The sequence below is a fragment of the Aulostomus chinensis genome, chromosome 11 (assembly GCF_037954235.1).
Source record: "Aulostomus chinensis isolate RoL2024-O1b breed Wild chromosome 11, RoL_Achi_v1.0, whole genome shotgun sequence".
NCBI lineage: Eukaryota > Metazoa > Chordata > Actinopteri > Syngnathiformes > Aulostomidae > Aulostomus > Aulostomus chinensis.
This window is the reverse complement of record NC_141330.1, coordinates 18,516,311-18,539,192: the sequence shown is the minus strand read 5'-3', so window position 1 is coordinate 18,539,192 and position 22,882 is coordinate 18,516,311. Positions and strand designations below refer to the sequence as shown.

General features: G+C 43.1%; 1 protein-coding gene across 5 annotated transcripts in view; it reads right to left on the bottom strand.

Moving 5' to 3' along the window:
* LOC147253697 (plectin-like) overlaps positions 1–22,882 on the bottom strand; it is a 129,169-nt gene that overhangs the window by 63,001 nt on the left and 43,286 nt on the right. Inside the window, exon 1 of one of the 5 annotated variants that reach the window (XM_086218947.1) lies at positions 17,350–17,483. The exons of the other annotated variants lie outside the window; for them this stretch is intronic. Within the exon in view, the coding sequence (XP_086075073.1) occupies positions 17,350–17,383 (34 nt within the window). The 5' untranslated portion in view covers positions 17,384–17,483. Of the gene's footprint in view, positions 1–17,349; positions 17,484–22,882 lie in introns of those variants that run through there. 5 annotated transcript variants of the gene reach the window in all.

The window sequence follows — 22,882 nt, the reverse complement described above, 5'->3', positions numbered from 1 at the left end:
TTGACACAAGGTGTGGTTTTTCAGATCTCATTTCGCACCATCTTTGAATGTGTAAAACCAGACGCTAGCTCACCTTCAACTTTTACTTTTGTTTTCTTCTTAATAGTCAGGAGACAAAGACAAACTCATATGGAGAAGTCTAATATCATGCATGTCAAAGTAATGTAACAGGAACCCATGCAAAGTGCACATCTATTCATATCAGTGTTTGTTTGAAGGGTCACCAAGCCACCACTGCAGTCTATTAAAGTGACGCAAGATGCAGTAAGCCAGCCTAAAAGTGTGTTTCTGCAAACAGCTAACTTTAGTGCTTCATGCCGCAATTTAACTGAGAACCAAGATACCCTCTCCCACAACTATATAAAGAGCTGTGCATTATAGCTAACCTTTCCAGCACTCCCAGACACATGATATCAGATGTCTATCCCTAGATGACTTCTCCGGTCCCTACATCTGTCTTCTGTTCGTCTCTCTGTGTCAGTGAGAGTGTCTTTGCTTGGCCGGCGTCCACTTAAGACCAGAGGTAAAGTGACTGTCAGCCGGTAGAGCAGTGGAGCACATGTTTCACTCATTTCATTGAGAAAAAAAGAGACAGTGAAGAGTAGAGACAGTGTGCCGAAACACGAGTTGCGAAATTATAGTGGGCAGCAATGACATGTTGCATTCCCCCCGCACTTTGGAACCACACACTATTACACATTTGAACACTGGAAGAACACTGTTTTTATTATATTTTCCATGGCAACAGTCAGGCAGAGTGAGTCAGCTCCGAGAAGGTCCCATATCTGTTCTCAGGGCTGCAGTGGAGCAGCGGGTCATAAATCTCTGGTCCTGGACAGCTGGACTAAACTGTCATTTACCAGGAGACCTTTAGCAATGACACCACGATCTCAAATATATCGTTAGCACATTGTCGAGCTTTCAGCTGCAATTAGGAAAAATAAAAATGATCCATTGTTTTTACAAGGATGTGCACACACACCAACACAGTAATCATGCGCACCTAAAGAGTATGAATGCTTGTTCATTTTTCTCTGTTCTGGCCTCTTGAAGAACAATATTGTACTTCTGAGGTACCATCTGGGGGACACTTTTCAAAAGTCTGCCTGTAATTGCAGACGGCTTTTTCTGTCTTGTCTTGTATTTCCATTTTTCCTTGCGTTGCAAAATTTTGCAACAATGTTAAATAAAAAGAAAGCTTCCTTCAGTGAACCACACCAAGAGGAGATAATTCTCCTTTATGAATGCCACAACAAAACAATTCCTTCAGCATGACAGCATTTAAATACATCTGCAGTCACAGCATTTACTCTCCAGACCTTGTGGGTACAATGTGTACTCCACCTATGACAGATATGTCTCAAAATGATATCTGATTGTCTCTGTCAGTGCATGCCAAGCAAGTGATTAAGTTCGCAGACTGCGAGAAGCTCTGAGGGAACAAAGCAATCCTCAGGTACATACTTCAACGTTACGAAACAAACGTTCTGTCATCAACATGCTGCTATTTGCCTGACACTGAAGCAGAAGTAATGGAGGTGGTAGGAGGTAAAAGGTGGCTGCAGGTTTGCCCAAAGTGTGGGTTAGTTTGTAGTTTGAAGAGTTACTGCATGTAGAAAAGGAGCATGTATGAATGTAGTCAAACTAAATAAAAACAAACTGCAGCGCCCACAGGGGGCAGAGCCTCCCCCTGTAATGAGCTCTCTTTAGGACTATGCAACACTCCATAATCCTGCTAAAAGACGGAAGAAAAAGCTGAAAACACCTTGTGGTGGTAATAATTGCTAACAGCACAGCAGCCTGCATATCATTCTAATTTCATGCACTGTTTATGCACAAAGCGCTCAGTGGACCTCAAATTCCCATCAGTGACCCTCGTTCTGGCTTCAGGTCCAGCCCAGCCACCAAACATCGAATACGCCTGCTTCAAAAGATATATCAGGTATCACTGGACCCCCCAAATGACCCATTAACACATTGATACAGCAGGCTGACAGAGGAGCAGTAGAAGTCTCTCAGAGGGGGACTGCGATTGATACAGAGCTCATGCTATCCCATTTTTAGTGTCTCTGATTGACTGAAGCAGAGAAGATTTCTAGGTGTCAGAATAGTTTCCTGGTTAAAAGTGAACCATTTGTTATGTTTCAGACTTCCACAAGTCCAAGAATAGACTTGACAGCACCAGCTGATGGAGGCTGGCCACCAGCCCACTGTAAAAGGGTGCTGCTGTGGAGGTCTACCGGTGCTGCACACATGGCCTCTATTCTGATATGAGATGCAAGCAACTTCCAGGGAAAGTAAAGGTCAGCAGGGCTTTTTTTACCCCACTTCAGCATGCTTCTGTTACAGGAAGTCAGTGTGAAATCACAGCTATGTCAAATGTCTAAACATGGTACAATAATGGGGTCTCCCTAATGAATGCCACGTGTAACCCTTATATAACATGATGAGTGATAAATGCCTTTCAGGCTATTAATATTCAATGTAAAGTTACATTTGTGAGATGTATGTGGCACAGAATAAATACCTTTTACACATTCTCTAAGCCAGAAAGAGCACTGACGCGTTCCTCTGATCCCGTTGAACTACATTAGAATACACTCAATTTACAAGGTAAATAAGGAGGAAGGCCTTCATTCTATTTCAAATGACGACTTGCAATTTTTCCAGGTGCAATAAAATGATTCTGCAAAGCAAAAGAGTTCCTTTTTTATCTGGATGTTCAGCCTATTTTTATGAGGGGAGCTTAACTCCTGACAGGGTATAGTTAGGAGTTTGACCCTCCAGTCAGGCACAGCTGTGCCCCCCCCCCCCCCCCGCCCCCCGACACAGCTGATGCACGTTACACCTCCGACTAAGAAACCCTCTAAAGTTAGAGATTGTAGTTAAGAGGAGGAGCTTTTACCCGTAAAACAGAAATGACTGTATAGTCAGTAATAGCGTAGTCAAGTGTAATAAGCCCTTTCACAGCAGCCAAGCGTTCCCTGCACTCACAGGCGACATCAGTAACTTCAATCATGGCTCATTTGAGGGGTTGGAGAGGGGGTGGGGCTGCTATTGTGCATGCTAACTCACCGAAGCGGCTGTGACACCAGACAAAACAGGACCATCATTAATTTAATTAATTACACATGTGTTTAGCCTGTTGCCACAGGTCAAAATGGCTGCTGAGAAAAGGGCTTGTCATTTAATGAAATGATCATCTTCCTGAAAAATGAAGAAATCCACATCTGAGGCCACTTATCTCCTCGCCGCGTGGTCGAACCCGTATGAATCAAATAATTGTCATTTACAGAGCGTGACTTGGTCCAGTAGTCAACATTATTAATTAATTTTGGAATTCCAGAATAAGTAAAACAATGGTTCGGCCTCCATCTTCTTTTTCTGAGTTAAAACTAGGGCGCTGCAACTAGGACCCACACGGTGGTCAACAGAGGAACTGATTTAAGTGATGTCTGCATTTTTTTCACAGCCGTCACAAATCGATGTTGTCAGGCGGCAATCACGATGCTACACAAACCCTTTTGGTCAAACAACAATGTAACATGGACGTGTCAGAAGCTCATACTGATGTCACATGCAGGACAACTATGGACATGTTTTTTCAAAAAGGAACGTGTAAATACGTCACGCGTTGGTACAGATTTACATTTTATTCATGTCTCACTCATTGACTCCCAGTCATAGCGTTTTGAACTCATTGCTCAATGCTTTTATTTCTTTGCGCATTTGTTGTGCAATGATTTTTTTCTCACGCAAATAACATTTGAAGTATTTAGAACAAAAGCATCAATGGATTAAACCAGTCAATACTTTTGGAAAGGCTTCACAGAACTCTAGAACTTCCTACAATAATTCACAATACAGTGTCATGACACCGTTGATATTGTTAAGTTGTGGTTAAAGAATCGTTATTTATGCTACTATTTTGGAAAAGCCCGAACTCAGCTAGGCCAGGAAATCAAATAAAGTGAGCGCAAAATGTTAACTGCAATTTACTGTACAACATCAAACCTGCCAACCTAAAATACTAACACCACTACACAACACAGGTCACTGCAGCGTGATTATTTCACGCGCTTTCACAACTTCATTCCATTCTATTCACCACTGTATCGTCAATGAATTCAATAAAAGAAATCTATGAGGATGAAAACAACCCAAAAGTTTAAAAAAAATGTATTTCTGAAAGAAAAAATACTCTTGTAATGAGAGGATGTACGTGTTAACAATATCGTAACAGCTGTCTGGTGACACGTGTGAACATGTCCTCAGGATTGCCATTTTATTTAAGAACTAAATCAAATCAACTCGTGTGTTCACGCATCACAATGAAAAAATGAAAAAAAACATTGAGTTAATTCACAGTTTTTTAACTTTCCAAATCAAGCCCAGTCTACCGCGGCTGGTGAAGAGCATCAACATCAAGTCAGTCTTACAGACTGAAGAAGGCGAGAGATGAATTCAACTTCCTGTTGCTCGCATTCCTGATAAGCAATCTTGTGAAATTACATCCGTCAGGCATGAGCTGCACAATATGCAAAATTATTTGGTTATTTTAAAGAACGGAGACCACGACATAGCTCCTGATTATTTTGTGAGAGACTTCAGGACTCGCCAACGTAACTTCATGTTTAAATGCGCAGGGCCTCCTAACGACTTGTCCTACCTTCTGAGCGCGGCTCTTGTATCTTATCTTAATAAACCCTAACGACAGCTGCAAACTCTTTACTCTGCACTTATCTTGTCAAGCCTTGCGCTCATCGTGTTTCAATATAAATGTTGTTCCCCATCACTGTCAGACGATCCGAACAAGGGTGCTGCCATTTTTGACATTCAAATCGTGAATTTATCCAAAAAGGACTGGGACGCGCCCGTCCACAAACTGAAATTCAGGCAGTTGCTGAGTTGAAAAAGTGAACATGAAAACAGAAAAAAAACAGCCTGCACGCAGCAGTGGCTCCTATTGGGTGATTTATTGCAGCACAGAGAAAACTGGTAACACGAACTCTCTTCGTCAGTCGGTTAAAGCACAGCGACGCGTATTTTGAAACATTAACCGTTTTCAACACGGTCTGATAAATCACCTGATGGGAGCCACTGCCGTGTGCAAGCCTTTTTTTCCTGTTTCAAACTGTGAATTTAGTACATTACATCCTAAATTAGGTTTTCTTATTTTCAGTAGTTGCTAAATTCCCATCTGAAGAAAGGATTGTTTTTCTTTAATATGCATAGCAATCGTCTTTTTGTCATAGCAAACCTCATACAATGTCAACCTAAACTTCGGACTTAAAAATTTTCGCTAACGAGGGCCCAAGGTGAACACAAATTTAATTTAAGGTAACACAAGTCAGATTTTTCAAATTTTTCCTTTACTTTAGCAAGTACATTTTGTTTCAGTTGGTATCCGGATGAAGACAGAGAGAATCAATCCAGCACAGTGATTGGTCGAATTCTTCTTTTGCTTTCTGGCAGGTTAGACGCTGCTGCCTCTTGCTGTCAGAGCTGATTACTGCAGGTGCATTCATGAACACACCCAACAGCATCACCAGGGAGTTTTCCCAACGCACGTTGATCTCAAAATTCATGTCTGCGATGCAACATGCGCACAGGTTGGCAGGTCTGTTTTCTTATTATTATTTTCTACCTCTCAGAAAGATTGGGGCCTAGTAAACCTAACCTGACTTTGATGACATCGGTCCCACCCCTACTACAACCTCTGTGACACCTTTGAATGATATCTGTCTGCGTGAACAACAGCGCCGATGGGAAGAGAGAGTCGCCTTTGAAATGCAAGAAGGTCAAAGTGGCAGGGATGGACCTCTGGCACTGCCTGGTTCCCGACCACTCTGGCTCTAATTGGGAAGATCTGGTAGGCTTAACACTCGGTGACTTGAAGGGAACTCTGAAGATAGATTGAAGCTTAATAAAGAAGACTTGAGGTGAGCAGAGGAGAAACACATACTCAACCACGAACCACAAACCCACAGACGTGTGTTAAATCGTAGAGAGGCTGCAGACAAAGGAGCTCTGTGTGTCGGGAGCTGGGAGAGAGAGAGAGAGAGAGAGAGAGAGAGAGAGAGAGAGAGGTGTCTTTGGCATTCCCCACTCTGCACCAGAAATCAATAAGCATCTCTTCTTGGATAACCGAAATAAAAACTAAAAAAATTAAAGGGGGAATTTTTCAGAGCTGTTGAGCAAGAACAATAGAACGAGTGATGTTCTGAAATGAATCAAGAATGTGTGGGAACTGCTCTTGTTGCGTTGCTACCCTCAACTATTCTTGCCTCATAAATATCTCCGGAGTTCTATAAAGCTTGTTGAGAAACAACCTTTGCTTTAAAAAAATCAACTTTGTGTGTCATCCTGTGTACCTTATAAAAACTCAAAACAAGCATTTTTAATGGGCAATTGGCTTCGGCTGAGCAACATAAAACTGCGCTGGCGTCACAAGTACAATAGCCTACTTTGTGAGCAGAGGGAGAAAATACCGCTTTTTGGCTTTTGTCTCGCCAATGCATGCATGCCATGGAAAATCTATAAACTGATGGGTGCTCGAGCTGAAAATGACAGCCTCTGCTTGTGTTCTCTAATTCATGAGTCACCGATCACACTGACTTTACCTTTTCCAGAGTGGAAAAGACATGAAGTCACACTTCACCAAAAATATGCAGGAGCACCCAAAAAGATCCCTTTCATTCTCCTGCCCCCCCCCCCCCCCGGCTCTCTCTTTAACAAGCTTTGGTGGAGGGAGGGTCTTTATGTCACCGACCTATGCCCCAAACAGCCTGAGACTTGGACGGGAGCTCAGATTGGTCCCAACTGAAAGTAGTACAACAGTAATGTGACATATTAGCCCCGTGTGACGCTGCCAACAGCATCATCCGTGGGTAACATTCCTTATGATTGATGGAGACGACAGTGAAGTATTCAACACAGCAAACGCCAAATACTACTGCAGTACTGTCCTCTTCCAGCGTATGTTGCGACGATCAAACTGTATTCTTTTGATGTCGAGTATACGAGCTTTTCTTGATATTTTCTGCAAAAAGCCAGCAACTACAAAGATGTTTTGTGCTGCAAATAAGTTCCAGCAGTGAGCTCTGGACAGAAAATTTAAACCAGCTTCCATTCTCTTTCCCGTGTGAGCGCTGTATATGCCGGCTCAGCAAAACCAGCAGCCAAGGAAAAAAAAAAAAAAATCAGTATGCAGGTTGTGCAAGACGGATCCATGACAAGCCTACATCTCGATTTAACCTCCTGTGTTCCATTAAAGTCGAAGTACGCTCCTGCACACGGCCTTGCTTGATTGCTGTTATTACAACATGTTGGTCTGTCTGATATTCATCAGGTTAAAAAAAGAACTCTTTCAAAAAACAACAACTGTATTTCAAATAGAGGAAATCGGATGTACAGGCCACACCCCCTCATGACATAAACCTTCATCTGACCAATGCAGAGAATCACTACTTGCAGCATCCATCCTCAGTTTCCAGTCTTGTGTCATAGCTGATCAGGGTTGCCGCTTACCTTTTCTTGGACTGAGCCAGAACCGATCTCCAAGTGGATCGCCTCCGTCTGCAGTGCTCTGATGGGACATGTTATACAAAAGGCCTCAGAAACGATATTCTCTCTGCTGGCCCACTGAGGGACAACCACAGTGCTACTCCTTCTTGTCACCCATGTGAGACCCTCTGCCCACCCAGCGGATCACCATGGCTGACAATATGGGGCTGAGAGAAAGAAGGAATGGGAGTGGAGGGGTAAATTCAGAGTCGGGAGGAGGGGGGGGTGTGAGAAAAGAACAAGGGAATCTTTTCATCTCTGTCTTCTGAATGCAGATGAACATCTACACTATAAATTTGAGGTCTTGCCAGGCTGGACACCTCCTCTCTGCTGCCCCGGATACACGGTGACATGTTCCATACATCTACTGGCACCCACAGCAGCTGTTGGAGACACTGGTTGCCTTGTTTGAGAGATTTCACAAATTATAGCCTCGGAGATTCAGATGGAAGCCAAAAAAACAAGGACAGAATAAAAGATAGAGGCGGACAAAAGGAACTACACAGAGACCCAGTCTGGTAAAGCCAGCGGCAAAAATACACTCAACAACTCCGTCATTAGTAAATAGCGGCGAGTCAATTAGGCCTGGTCAGTCAAACAGCATGTGTGTCAGCAGCAGTGATGAGAAACGGGTGCAATAGAGCATCGGCAGTTTTATGTATTAATTAAGTTGAACACAAATAACCGCCATGAATGCGCATATAGCAAATATGCAAAGTGCTACAGGGGACGACCGATCGAGGGTGTGATGTTCACTCCCACAACCAAGGCGGCAGAGTGATCGTTCGTAAGACTGTCGTGACAACTCTTGTTGTTGGTGGTCCAGAAAGCAATATTATTGAAAAAGCAGAATAATGTCAGAACTTTTCAACATCATATATCCTAAATGAGGAAAATTTGAATGAAGTTTCCACAAAAAAAATGAAGGTGGCTTTCCTGTGTGAAATACTCATTCAAATGCAACAGGTCTCATATTAAGGTCATCAAAATGATTTGTTAATTAAATGTATAATATCAAAAGTATTCATCCATCCATTCATCCATCCATCCATTTTCTACAGCTTATCCTCTTAAGGGTTGCGGGGGGGCTGGAGCCTATCCTCGTGGCTTTCGGGCGAGAGGCAGGGTTCCCCCTGGACGGGTCGCCAGTCCATCACAGGTTGAGTATATTATGCGTGTGAAATATTCATCGTATAATAAATCGATATCAGTGATGATTATTGATAGTAAAAGCACCATAAACCCTGCAATATGGCATTTGAAAAAATCTGACTGAGAAATTGGTTTAGCTTTATTATTTCCCTCATGATCTTTATTAAAATAAATCATTAACCCTCACGACGAGGCTGATTGATACTCTAAACTGACTGTAGGTGTGACTGTGAGTGTGAATGGTTGTCTGTCTCTATGTGTTGGTCCTGCAATGGACCGGTGACCTGTCCAGGGTGAAACCCACCTCTCACCAGAAAGCCGCTGGGATAGGCTCCAGCCCCCCCACGACCCTTAACAGGAATAAGAGGAAGACAATGGATGGATGGATGGATGGATGGATGGATTAACCCTCAGCAATAATTCCACACACTGACTGAGATGAAACATGCTATTGTGACAGCTTTTCCTGCTGTATCACCCAGACCTCCAGTCCTAGCGAGCCAGAGAGGATCAACCCAACAATTACATGCAAAACATCCTATCATTGTGCAAATAATCTGATGTGGGCAGATCTCCAAGAAGAGATCCCAGATAACAGCTTACTCTCCTACTATGCTGTGTTGCCTGAAGGGAACGACAAAGACAGTTGAGATGAGAATCGCCACGCACGATGGAATAATTCAGCAAGAACTTTTCTTACAACTTTATACTCAGTCGTCTGAAGCAGGTAGAAGCAGACTCTCACAAAATGGAGCTCCACTCAGGTTGTGAGGAGTATAAAATGGCTGTAGGAAGTGCCAGCCAACAGCCACCAGCCTGTTTGCACCACACAGTCACAGATGGGGTGTGTGAAAAAAAACAACAACAAACAAAAAAACCCCTACACACTAAAGAAAAAAAAATCATTTGAATATTTTCAGGGTGAGTCAGTATTTGGGTGTGGTTAGAACAGGCTGTGGTTGCTGTAGCAACAGCACCCACAGGTTAGGGAAATACCATGTGCCATTCAGGGTTTGAGGTCAGGGGGAACTGGGCAATGCTGTTGCCATGGGGAACCAGATATCAAACAACAAACTTGTCATAGGATCCTGACTTTGGCCTTCCTCCTGACTGACTGTCACAATGTGCGGATTCGTATTGTAACCTGAAGAGCTAGTTTTATTTTTAGAGAGGCATCCTGAGGATCAGATAAACACAATACAGGTGCCTCCTCCAGCGAGTGCACGTACAACATGTTACACACACACACACACACACACACACACACACACACACACAGAGTGGTGATTTATTGTCCTCCAACCCATAAAACCCCTCCATCTGGAGGGAATGAACCAGTTGCATTCTTTCTTTCCCCGGAGCAGAGAGAAAAAAGGGACTCCATGAGCAGCTCCTTTCACAAAAGAAAGAGCTGCAGTAAAACTGCTCAGTGACTTTGTGGCTGCGGAAAGAAAAGGTCTGTTCTCCTGCAGCCTTAGAGTCCAGTTACAGACAGCGATGACTCACAATCATTAGCAACACCGTAACTTTCATAAACTGACTTTTACTACACTGAAACACCCACCAGAGGGCTCCTGTATCTTCATCGTCATGTGAGGAAGATTCAGTGGACAATTAAACTCAGGCTTCTGCTTACTGTCTTTCTTTCTTATTTTTTGGCAAAGTTTTCACATCGTGAAATCCTGTCATTCCAGCCCTGCGGGGCGGAGAAAGTGCTCCTCCCACATGTGGCATGACACACAGGTATGAAGCCAACCAGATCCAGACAACCTCCAACGACAGAAACAACACACACCATCGCACTACTTGTATTACTACACGGGCTTCAGGAATGTCTCATTAGTATGAATGTGTGCAGAAAATAAAGATAACTAAAACGACCCGGTGGTGGTGTGAGATAAGAAAATTAATTACTCTCTTTATTTAAGTTTATATTACTTCTGCCCACACAGTAGTTTTTTTTCCAACAGCATTGTTGTGAGGCTGGCAAGAGTCCAGGACGTGCTGGGGAATAATACACCCCACCCAGAGTCATTGTAAAATAATAAACACTACTGATGTAAAAGGTCCACAATAGACCCTCTGCCTGCTGAAGGACAGGAGGCGGCATTTTGCTTTCCTCTTGACTCGCTCCTTATCTGTGTGGCAGGTTTGGGTTCATATCCTGTTTCCACTATGACACCTTCAGCTTTATGAGGCACAGAGAGGCCATTTAAAGAATATGCTAACAGTTTGTCCTTGAGGGGGTGTGGCCCGCACGGGGACACAACACAGCTGACAGCCTATCAGGTTACTCCCTCTGCTCCCTCTCGGAAAAATCCACCAGGTTTTTGCAGCCTTTTCTTCTTGTAAACTTACACCATCAGTGTGTAAACAGTTTAGCGCAATCGATCACCTACATTATTGTCTTGTTCTGCATTACTGTGATGGGCTGAGGTGTGAACTGCCACTGCCGGAGAAAGAAAAACACAAAAAAGGAGTGACGAGTCCCTGGGGGAGAAAGGTAAACAATCATTGCCGTAAAGTAAGGTGTGTCAGGATCTCTGCAAGATTAATAAGTCACACTCGGGTGATGTAAGCGAGAGCACTGTCAACATTTAATTAAAGACTACCAACATGCATTCACCAATATCCACATCAACACGAGTCCTTAAAAACATCATTTTGAGGACTTTCAATGAATGAGAGCTTTTCTGCAGGTCATCTTTTCCATAGTGACCCTCCTCTGTTTGGGGGCTTGGCTACACCCAGGTGTTACGGCCCCTCCGCACATTTATCACGCTGGATCTAAAACATTCCAGATGTACTTTAAAAAGAAATGTTGACTGGATAGGTGAGTACTGACCCGCCCCCTTCAGAGTCATGACAACTCGTGAGCATGGAGATCAAACCTGTTCTGAAGCAGCTGCTCGTGTGTGTGTGTGTGTCACCCAACTAGAAGCAGTCATTAACACAAAAGAGGCACATAAACACGAACGTTTATTTGAAGTGATTGACCCTGTGCATCGGGAAAACACGGGAGAAAAAGTCCCGCCGCCGTGCCAAATAAACACACATCAAACATGAATCTGTGCGTGTGTTTGGTGTGTAACTGCAATCCCGTGATAACTGTTAGAGTAATTTTATCAGAGTACTTATTGACTTTAAGGGCTTCAGATGTTCTCGGCCATCTTCAAACCAGACAAGACAAGGGACTCACCTGGGAAAAGACAGACAGACAGAGAGGGAGACTGTTAGCATGATTGGATTTATGGCAAATACAAATGTAATAAAATACATGACAAGAATACCAGCAGTAACATGTAAAGATGGGTGCAGTTCATGTGGAAACAAGGTTAACTGGTTAACATCTCCACCTGCTGGACGTAAGGGACAGAAGCAGGCTTGACAATACAAACGCACATTACTACCAGAGTTTCTGGTCCTACCGACATCCTTAGAATCAGGAGTTAGACGTAGAGCTTCAACAACAACCTACTGCATTTAATTTGGAAGCAGTTTCTGTTGTGGTATTCAATGTCCCTTTACATTTAAAAATAAAGACCCCCACCACCAGCCACCCATGCAAAAGAAATCAGCTCAGGGATCGAAAAAGTGAAATAGAAAGAATAGTTTCCTGTAAACTACTATAATCAAATGTTCATTATCTAAATATGTCCTGTTAAATTCCATCTTTCCTTAATCATTTATGCTGAAATGAACTTCAATTCAAATACAGTAAACAGGACGGTTAAGCTCAAGAAAGAAAGGCCCCCCAGGCCTCTTCAGAGACTATTTCAGATGAAATCATTTGAGCTTTAAAGCATTCATTCCTCTCTGACCCCCAGCCCCACTTCCCCCACGCTGACCACCCACGTCGCTCTGCTACTGTTAGACATACGAGTACAGTTCAAGAGCATCTAAGATAGCAGCGCGCTAACGTCAGCTAGAGCTTCTCCAGTGTCACCAAGACTTCGTTCATTCATGGTGTCATGAAATGGTTTTAACAGCTCACTGTCACGGCAGGAATTTATGGGTTTTGCCTGACTGGCGATAATCTCACATTCTGACACATTTAGACGTTTATGCTGTCTCTTCAGAGCTTGGCAGCCTCAGAAGCAACGCTATGACTTTGTTCCCGCTTTATTTATGAAGACACGCTGACTCAGAGAAGAAGAAATATTGTTTTGGAGTTGGGAAAAAAAGGGATAAAATGGATACTGACAAAAGGCTCTTTCCATTCTTCACCATTACTCTCAGTAGTATATGTGTAATTTAGTCATACACATGTTGCAGTAAAGTTGATGGGCGCAGCTCTAATGAGAAGAGATATGTTTGAATCTCATGAATTTATTGGATAAATACTGAACACAGATCGACAGGAAATGAGAACAGCATCCTGAATCAGCGACCAGATCCTCTGGCACATCCTGCTCTTCAATTTCCTGGATGGAGAGTCAGCTGCTGCATACTGAGTTTACTGGTTTGATTTGTTGTTGTTATTGTTGCTTTGTGTCAGGGGTAAAAGGATTAGTTGTTCAGAAGGTTGACATGATGGACCAGGAAATCCCTCTTCTTCTTCTTCTAGCCCGGAGGTGGGCAGCGAGCATTTTAAAGCGTGGCTGAAGAGACACATCCTCACGGTAAAAAGCTCTAATAAAAAAGGATTTCTGCATTTTATTTTGTAACCAGGGACAGTTTGCTCCAAGCATCACACCGGTGAGAAAAATAAAACTATTTTGATGGGAACTATTTGGTGTGCAGATCTCGTTCTGCCTTTCCAAGTATCTTCTGATCCAGCACCCATCCTATTTTTTTTGGGGGGGGGGGGGGGGGGGGTCAAGTCATATTTTGCTGTATTGAGAGCTTTTTCATTTTTATCAAACTGAATTTTCACCAATAAATAGAGATGGTTGTTTTTGGATATATAGATTGTTCATGATCAAATATTTATGTGTTCTGCATATGTGTATTATCCTAAGTATTTTTTTGCAGTTCTGGTATTTTAAGGTGTTTTAGTTTGTGTTTTATTTTATCCGCTGTTAATTAATTAGTGCAGTTAAAATCCCGTCTTCTTCCTATCCACTGCAGTTTGTTCCAAACCCACTCAAACTTGCCAGTATCACAGAAGTTAACAGTAAATTAGTGATTCAAGACTCTACAGTTTGATTCACAAATCCAATTTCCGGTGAAAATGCAAAACGCCAAACCACTCACGGGATTCATGATGTCAGGGCTCCCCCCGCCCCCCCCGCCCCAAAAAAAAGTAGAATTAAGTTTCCTTAAGAGTCCAAAAAAATACTAAAATAGTGAAAATAGAAGAAGAAAAATGACTGAACATTTTGAAATTTCTCAACCCAAACATCAAACTTGAAAAGAGGAGACGTTTACAAAGTTGGGGCCGGGACACAGCAGGCCAAGAAATGATTAAAGATATTAAGTGCCTGAATCAAAACCAAATGTTAATGTAGATATGATTTAACCACCTCTGTGGATAGATGCGGGTCTCTGACACCTTTACAGGGCCTGAGAAGTTTGGAGGCCCCTCAGTGTGAGGATAAAAATACTCGGCACTGGAATCTCAGTGTGTTTCTGATCACAGTACTTGATTTAGTGTTATTACCCAAAACAGGAGTGTTTGGTATGAAAGCACATTCTTGACTGTGGAAAAATAGTTTGACAAATGGATCTTTTTGTTTCTGGAGCTTTCGACATGACAGGAACTTTCTTAACAGCCTTTATGAGCAGATGGAGGGTTCTTAGTGTGTGGGTGCTTCCAAGGGCTGACTGAGGGATCTCTATCAGACAAAACTGACAGATTAAAGGTCTGGGACGCAAGTGAAACTACAAAATCTTGTTTAAAAAAACAACAACTTGTGCTTTTAATAAGCACACTAATAGCGAGAGAGGGGAAGCACTGAGGGGAATACTTCAAGTTATACAGTGAGCAGGACCTTTGGGTGTCTGGTGGCCCAGGCGTCGGTGCCACTTCACTCCAGGCCCACTAGGGGGTGATGAGTCTTATCATTCTATGGCCAACAACAACATCATCATGAACTGAATGTCAGACAAGCTTCCTCCAATTTCTCTCTCTCTCTCTCTCTCTCTCTCTCTCTCTCTCTTTCTGCAGCGTTGGTCACTGGCAAACAGGCAAACCTCGCCTCACCCCACCACGTACAGTGCACTTCTTCATCTCGCTGTGTGGGAGGTCTGTTAATCGTGTTGCAGCCTGATGGGAGCTCAGTGAGGACTTGTCCCCCTCTAATCCCACACAGTTTGAAAGTAAAAGGCCTTTGAGTGAGAGAAAAATCCCTCCTCTGTCAGCTCTGGAGTGAGAGTCGGCAGCACAGCAATGGCACTCTCAGCAGAGAGCCGCCATGCAGGCTAATGTAGAGTCCGAGCTGCTGAGACAGGAACATAAACTGGCAAATGAGGGAGCAGCTAATGACAAAACAGTAAATCTCTGCAGGAGCCAACAGCTACACTCAGCATCTGTTACACCTCCAACTGTTTCATCCATTTTTAAAGCAGACGTATGAGATAAGATGGAAAGGTTCTGTGACTGGACATTAAAAGTGTGTGATGAATCATTCACAAGCGGTTAAGTCTACACTTAAAAGTCTAAGTACTGCAGCATCATGTCTAAAATGATTCCACAGAGGCTTGGATTATCTTTTAAATCCTAATCCCCATGAAATGTTAGCACTTTTTGACAATAATACAAGCAGACAAAACCAGGATCCTTGTAAGAACATATTATTGTTCACTGGTATGAGGACAATAAAGCTGGAGTCTTTGTTGCTCTCCTACACAACAATCATTACCAGTATTCGAGCATGTTGTCCTGTCATCCCTGCAAGCACAGGCAAGAAAAGCAAACAGCCTACAAATTATGGTGAAGACATTTGGAGGCAGGATCCCTGTCCCAGCTCGGCACATTGGCATCATCACCTTCTTTAGTTTACCGGGACCACTGAACTTCCAACGCCATTCAGAGGAAGAGGCAGTCTCGTGTTAGAGAGGGCTTATTGATGTGTGTGTGTGTGTGTGTGTGTGTGTGTGTGTGTGTGTGTGTGTGTGTGTGTGTGTGTGTGTGTGTGTAATCTGTAACACATTACACAGACAAACACATGGGCTTTCAATGGAAAGAATGTGAGCTCTATCTGAGCATTTCTATGCCAAGTTGACATTATTTGGTATCATTTCTGTCTTGTCAGGAGTGGTACACGAGCATGAACGCCCCCTGCTGCTGGTTTGGGGGAGTAGTTTTGCATGAACAGGTCGAAGGCACTTGTTTACAAAGCCAGGCCTTAGTACAGACACCACATTATTCTTACACCCAGAATAGAAACAGTGAGGAGATGATGATTCAGGCTGTTCCTCCTCACTTGTGCTCATACAAAAAGAATTGCGCTATGTTTTGTTCATCATGGGACAGGAGCAAGAGGTCAGGACATTTACTGATGTTTTTAATCAAGCTTTTGGGTTTTAACCACAACCAGGATCTTTCCTACGGCAGTGAATAAGGGTTACTGTAGGTTTGGGGGAAAAAAGTGCAAATACGGAGCTGCGCAAGATGTTAATAGAAGGTAAATATACAAAAACAAAGGTTGGATATTCTGTGAAATGATAAAATCAGAGAGAAAAATGAGATTTATGAGGGAAAAAAAACAACCTCTGATATTCCCCTAGACGAAACCTGTAGATTTTCATCAAGGAACCGCAATGCTATCCTTTGCCCTTTGCCAGTTATCAGTGACTTGTTGTTGGTGGAACCAGCGGCCGCGTATATTCTGAGGCGTGTCTGTTTATGCTCTTGCAGCAGCAGTGCTACAGGTGCTTGGAACCCAAGCAGGACAGGATTTGTAATTCTGCACGTCACAGTTTTAAAACTAACGTAAATGACATTATAATGACCTATAGGTCTTAAATTAATATTGTTGACTAATACAGTATGTGATCAACTATGTCATTTTACCAAAGTGGGAGCTCAAGACACGATTACTACAGTACTAAAAGACATTGCAGTCCATCTTAAATGTGGGATGATGAACATTTCTTATGTTATTTATTATTATACTTCAGTATTTCTCATGAATTTGACAATTACTCTCATAAATGTCAGATTTTAGAGAGATGTACAACATTTAGCGTGAGGTTCTTGTTGCAGGGGTTTGCACAGCCAACACTGATGTTGCTGCACATCGTTGGGATCGTGCACAAAAACTTGTGCATAACTTTGCTTAACATGTCATACGAATGTTAATATGTGTACTGGATTACAATCACTGACATACTTTAAAATTTAAAGTACATAAGGGAAAATCTCAACCGCATATTAACTGATTTGGGTTTCGAAAGAAATCAATTTCATTTACATTAAACTTTGAATTGTTCCCAGGGAAAGTTTGTGTTTTCCCACCCTGAGATCCTGAACTCCCAGCATGGGAACGCAGCCTCTAGAGAAACCGTCAAACACCTGTTAAGTGTTTTCTGCGGTGTTCCAGTCTCACCCATGTGCGGACCCACCCACAGCCAAGAAATTCTCTCCCCGTCTGCTCTCCACCTGTATCACTTTACCTCTCTGCTCTGCTACGTGTCTCCTTTCAGCTGCAATTCTCTTCAATTATACACAACAGAGTGCCTCCTTACCTTTGCTCGAGCAGAAGGACTCCATGCAGAACATTTGTCCAAAGCACTTAGGAGCAGCAGCTACAACAATGTTCCCCAGAGAGCCTGCAACTTTCCTTTTTGATCTCAGCGTCACGCTGGATCTCTGACTTTTTGCTCACTATCTATGTTCTCCGCTTTCTCTCTCAAACACGTCACGCTGAGTAGATCGACAGAATGGGAGTCTCTCACCCACCCTCCTTCACAGGTCAGAGCCGCCCTCCATAATAATACCTCTGTTTGTGTGTGCGCGTGTGTGTGTGTGTATCTGGGTGCGTGTGTGTGTAGTGTTCAAGTGTTTGAAAAAGAGCTGCATATTGACAGCAGCAACAAAGGCAAAGAAAAGCAAAGAATGAATAAAAGTACCCATTACATCTGATGTAAGAACCCAATCTCAGTCATAGAAGCTGAAATGATCCACGCAAAAAATTACAGACGTGTTGGAATATTCTCGAGGACGAGTGTAAGGTTTTCCTGCAGCTTTGTATGGGAAGCACTGTGATATAGCGTGTCAAAATTCCCTTGTGCTGCAGACGTGCAAAGGCTGGGTGACAAAAAGGAGGAAACAAGAGTCTTTTCTGTTCAAAGGCACAACAGCAGTTTCCAGAGGAAGGCGGCTGCTGCATTTAAATGCACTGGACCACCGCCACATGCCATATGGCTTTGTTTATTGTGTTGTATACTGAGTGTCTGCATGTCGGTTGGGTTAACAATATTCACACATTTAGGCCATCAACCTCTCTTAATAAAGGCTTCTACTGTTGAAGCCTGTTGCACCAAAGGAGTGATACCCTGAATGACTAATAGCTGAGAGACTCTGTGCTGTGTGAGCTGAACTGTAGAGCAGGTGTTAAACTGAGTGCTGCCTGTGCAGAAGGTTAATGATTAACAATGATTCCTAAATAGCAGCACAGCACCGCACACATTAACCCAGTCTGTAGATATCAAGCAGACACCGAGGATAAAGCCCGAGTTACCACTGACAACCATGAATGCTTCATTTCAAATGACCAATGGCTCACTCTCTGGTTAAAATCTATCACTCCAGTGGTTGTACATGAATGTGTGGTCCTAAAATGAAGTCTTTCCTCATTCCCGAGGTCCTCTTTTACACTTTGGAGCCCATTAATGCTCCTGCCAAAATAAGAGTAGATCCATTCTGCACTCAAAGCAAGATACGTCACACAGGAAAAGCCATGGGCTCTTTAACATTTCTTTGTGCATCTTAAAAGAAATAAAAGTACACAACAACTACACTGAGGGTTCAACATATTAGGTTTTATGCCAGCTTATGTCACTTGTCTGGCATCATTTCAGCTGATACCTTTTCAGAGCTCCACAATAATGGCCGTATTATATTAAATAAGCAGTAGAAACTTCAGTAGGCTAGGGTTCTTAGTTAGGAAGGTCTCATATACCAGAAGACTGATATAAATACTAAATATAATAAATACGCTAACTACTTTTGAAAGTGAAGAATTGTATTCATTCAGGTAAAGTCAACTGAACAGTAACATCTTTATTTCTCTACTTCCCGCTTCTTCCTCTTTGAATATTCTTGATTAAATATTTGGGTTTTTTTAATTATTTGTTTGATTCCTTTATTGTTGTTTCTCCAATCAGCTGCAGGAATGAGTCCTAAAACTGTCAGCTCCCTCGTCCCAAAGCCGAACGAGTTTTTAATGGGTTTTCATTTCTGCGATGACCGACTCTCAAGAGGGAGACACTGACTCGAGTCACAGCTGTGAGTCAACCCAACTGGGAGGTGTTTCCCTCTTTCCATGTCCAAAAATATCATAACAACACAGAGGGGAAACTACCCATGATGCATTTCCTCGAAGGGAATCAGGGATAACCGTGGCACAGGAATGTCCTGAATTGTGTACAAACTGCCTCAGGGATAAAGGGCCAGAGTGTGAAACCAGATGTGAGGCTGCCAGAGGGGCTGATAGGTGTCAGGTAACAGAGGTGACAACATCAATTTATCATACATCGAATCTGTGCAGGGCGGCACGGTGGTGCAGTGGTTAGCACTGTGGCCTCACAGCAAGAAGGTTCCGGGTTCGAGTCCCGGCTCGGGCACGGGATCTTTCTGTGTGAGTCTCCATGTTCTCCCCGTGTCTGCGTGGGTTCTCTCCGGGTACTCCGGCTTCCTCCCACAGTCCAAAAACATGCAATTGGGGACTAGGCTGATTGATACTCTAAATTGACCATAGGTATGAATGTGAGTGTGAATGGTTGTTAGTCTCTCTATGTTGGCCCTGCGATGGACTGGCGACCTGTCCAGGGTGAACCCCGCCTCTCGCCCGTTGACGCTGGGATAGGCTCCAGCCCCCCCGCGACCCTTAATATGTAGGAATAAGCGGAAGATGACGATGGATGGATGGATGGAATCAGGGATAACCGTGGCACAGGAATGTCCTGAATTGTGTACAAACTGCCTCAGGGATAAAGGGCCAGAGTGTGAAACCAGATGTGAGGCTGCCAGAGGGGCTGATAGGTGTCAGGTAACAGAGGTGACAACATCAATTTATCATACATCGAATCTGTGCAGGGCGGCACGGTGGTGCAGTGGTCAGCACTGTGGCCTCACAGCAAGAAGGTTCCAGGTTTGAGTCCCTGCTCCAGCACAGGATCTTTCTGTGTGGAGTCTGTAAGTTCTCCTGTACCTGTGTGGGTTCTCTCTGGTACTCCAGCTTCCTCCCACAGTCCAAAGACATCAAGAGGGGACGAGGCTGATTGATACTCTAAATTGACTGTAGGTGTGACTGTGAGTGTGAATGGTTGTTTGTCTCTATGTGTTGGCCCTGTGATGGACTGGTGACCTGTCCAGGGTGACTCTGTGTAAGTATGACATGCTATATATAGTACAAGGAGTACAAGGAAAAATAGGAGGAAAGGCTGGATGAACTGTTGCATCCAACAAAAACAAGCTCCATCTCAAACAGACCACAGAGACGCTAACTGACCTCCAAGAGCAGATGCTACTTCGACTCCCTCAGTTACTTTTGGATGATATCTAAACATTCCAACTTCTTGTCTCTGGACAAGTCTGTTATGCAATTAAGGGAAGAAGCATTTGCAGAAACCCAAATTAAACTAAAAGTTAGAAAAATAGTCAACATTGGATAAACATTCACCAGCTGACCAGAGTTGAACTTCAAATACAAGCATTGCAGAGTCGGATGCTAATATTTATGTTTAATCAGCTTCAATAATCTGGTAAAATGTCTGCTGCCTCCATGTGGCCATTTCCTGCATGTCTGATAAAATGACTTTGAAGCTGCTGTAATGGTAAATTATTTGTTTTCATACATTTATTTTTCCATTCTCTGATGTGAAAACCAGTGTGCAGTCAAAACGCGTGAGTCATTTGTTTGTGTTGATCGTCATTCCTTGACTTTGCAGTCCTTTTGATAAAATAATTGAAAGAAAGACAAGCCAGTCTCTGCCCTGGAGGACTGGAGTGAGTCACATCCTGTCTCAACTGTCATCTTGGTTACGAAGCTGCTCTCCGGTCCTCCGTCTCTGCTCCCAGCCCACTGAGAGAGAATCAAGCACCAGTTCGACTCATTTTTCCCATCTATGGGAATTTAAATTTAGATGTAATAACTTCTTCAAACACGTCACACTCAAAACCTGATTCAGTGCCCAAACTGGAAAAAATAAACAACATAAAACGTTCCTCCTGAATGCTTATTGTGTTTTCATACAAGCTTTAATTATTCTGATAAGCCATGCCCCGTACGTGTAGACTTGTTAGCATACCTTTGCGTTTTCATGTGTGGTTGTCTTTGACCGAAAGACTAAATGTCACGATCCCTGTCTTGTGTCTCTGGTTTTAGTTTGGTCATTTCCTGTCTTATTTTGGAGTCTTGTCCGGTCTTCCTGTCCTCCCTCCTGTGATTACCTTCTGTCTCACCTGGTTGATTACCACACCTGTGCCTTGTTTCCCTCCTGTATTTAACCTCTGTGTTTCTCTTGTTCGGGGTTGGGTCATTGTTGTATGTTATTGTATGTAGTAGTTCACAATGTGCTGTTGTGTTATCATGAGTCTCAAGTCCCCAGTCTCCGGTCTTTGGTCTTCTGTCTCAAGTCTCTGGTCTCAAGTCTCCGGTCTCAAGTCTCTGGTCTCCAGTTTCTGGTCGCCAGTTTCTGGTCTCAAGTCTCCGGTCTCAAGTCTCAAGCCGCCAGTCACACGTCTCCGGTCTGAAGTCATCAGCCTCAAGTCACCAGCCTCCCCATCTCAAGTCTCCCCGTCTCAAGCCACCTGTCTCTTCAATAAACCTCTTTTGTGCACCCTCCCATTCTCCGTCTGCTATTGGGTCTACCTTCCACCACCTCGTTTCATAACACTAAATGTGTGTGGCTACTGTAATCATGTTATACTTAAAGGAGCACTCCAACCTTCTAGGCAACAGCATCATTTTCCATCCTCCAAATTGCTAGTTAGCTTAGCGCAACTGTAGGGGCAAATTAACATGAATGTTTGTTAAACCATGTTATAAAGAAGTTCTACATTTTTTATTCATATATAATATATGAGAAGGGCAACTGCTACCTTTGTGAACCTGAATAGGGAGGAGCTGTAGGTTTTGTCAGGTGTATGGGCAAGATAGAGGTATGTTAACCTGCCCATTCACAACCATTCATTGTGCTATGCTACCTAGCAGTCAGCTAGGCTTTAAAGGGGCCCCGGCTCCCTAATGCACACACAGAGGAGAGAAGGGAAGCGAACTTCTTACTTGACTCTAGGAAGGATGAAAAAAAATGCAAAACAATCGGTGTGTTCCTTTAAAACTGAAGGCAAGTTTGTTTATTTCGCTTTTTGATCCAGGCGACTGTGATACTGAACTAACGCATTTGTTTGTATTTATGAATCAAAGAAGTCTGACTGCACAGTATTTTAGGGTACGTCTCATATCTTATCTCATTTCAACAGTCTCCATTATTGCAGCTTCTTATGCAACGTTTCCTTCCCGTCTTTGTGCTCTCACTATAATCAGCAGGATCTGAGACATGAAACATGGATCCACTTCTGCCGTTCAATTTTTCCAGATATTATCATCGTGAAAGTGAAACCAAAGAGCACAACAGTCATGTTTAAGAGAAAGCTGCACAGATAAAGTGTGCGACTCACCACATTCCCTCAGATTTAAAAACTCTTAACAACCACATCAAGCGTACAATGCAGTTCTTCAGCTATTAAATAATTACCGAAAAAAGACAAAATACATTGAATGACACTGCAACTCGGTGACCAAGACGCATGCCTTTGTTTTCTCTCTTTGTAGTGTGATTTCATCTGGGATTATGGGATTGAGTCCCTGGTTTGCATGTCAGAAGAACCAGAGGTCCTGAGTCAGATGCAGCAAATGCCATCATCCCGAGCTCCAACTGGCTTTCATTTTTTTCTGCCGACGGTGGCAAAGAAAGATTAAAATTTCGGACAAGGTGTGCCAAATCTTCGTCCTCAACATTGCGTTTTCTAAACTAAACCCACGATCACGGTTAT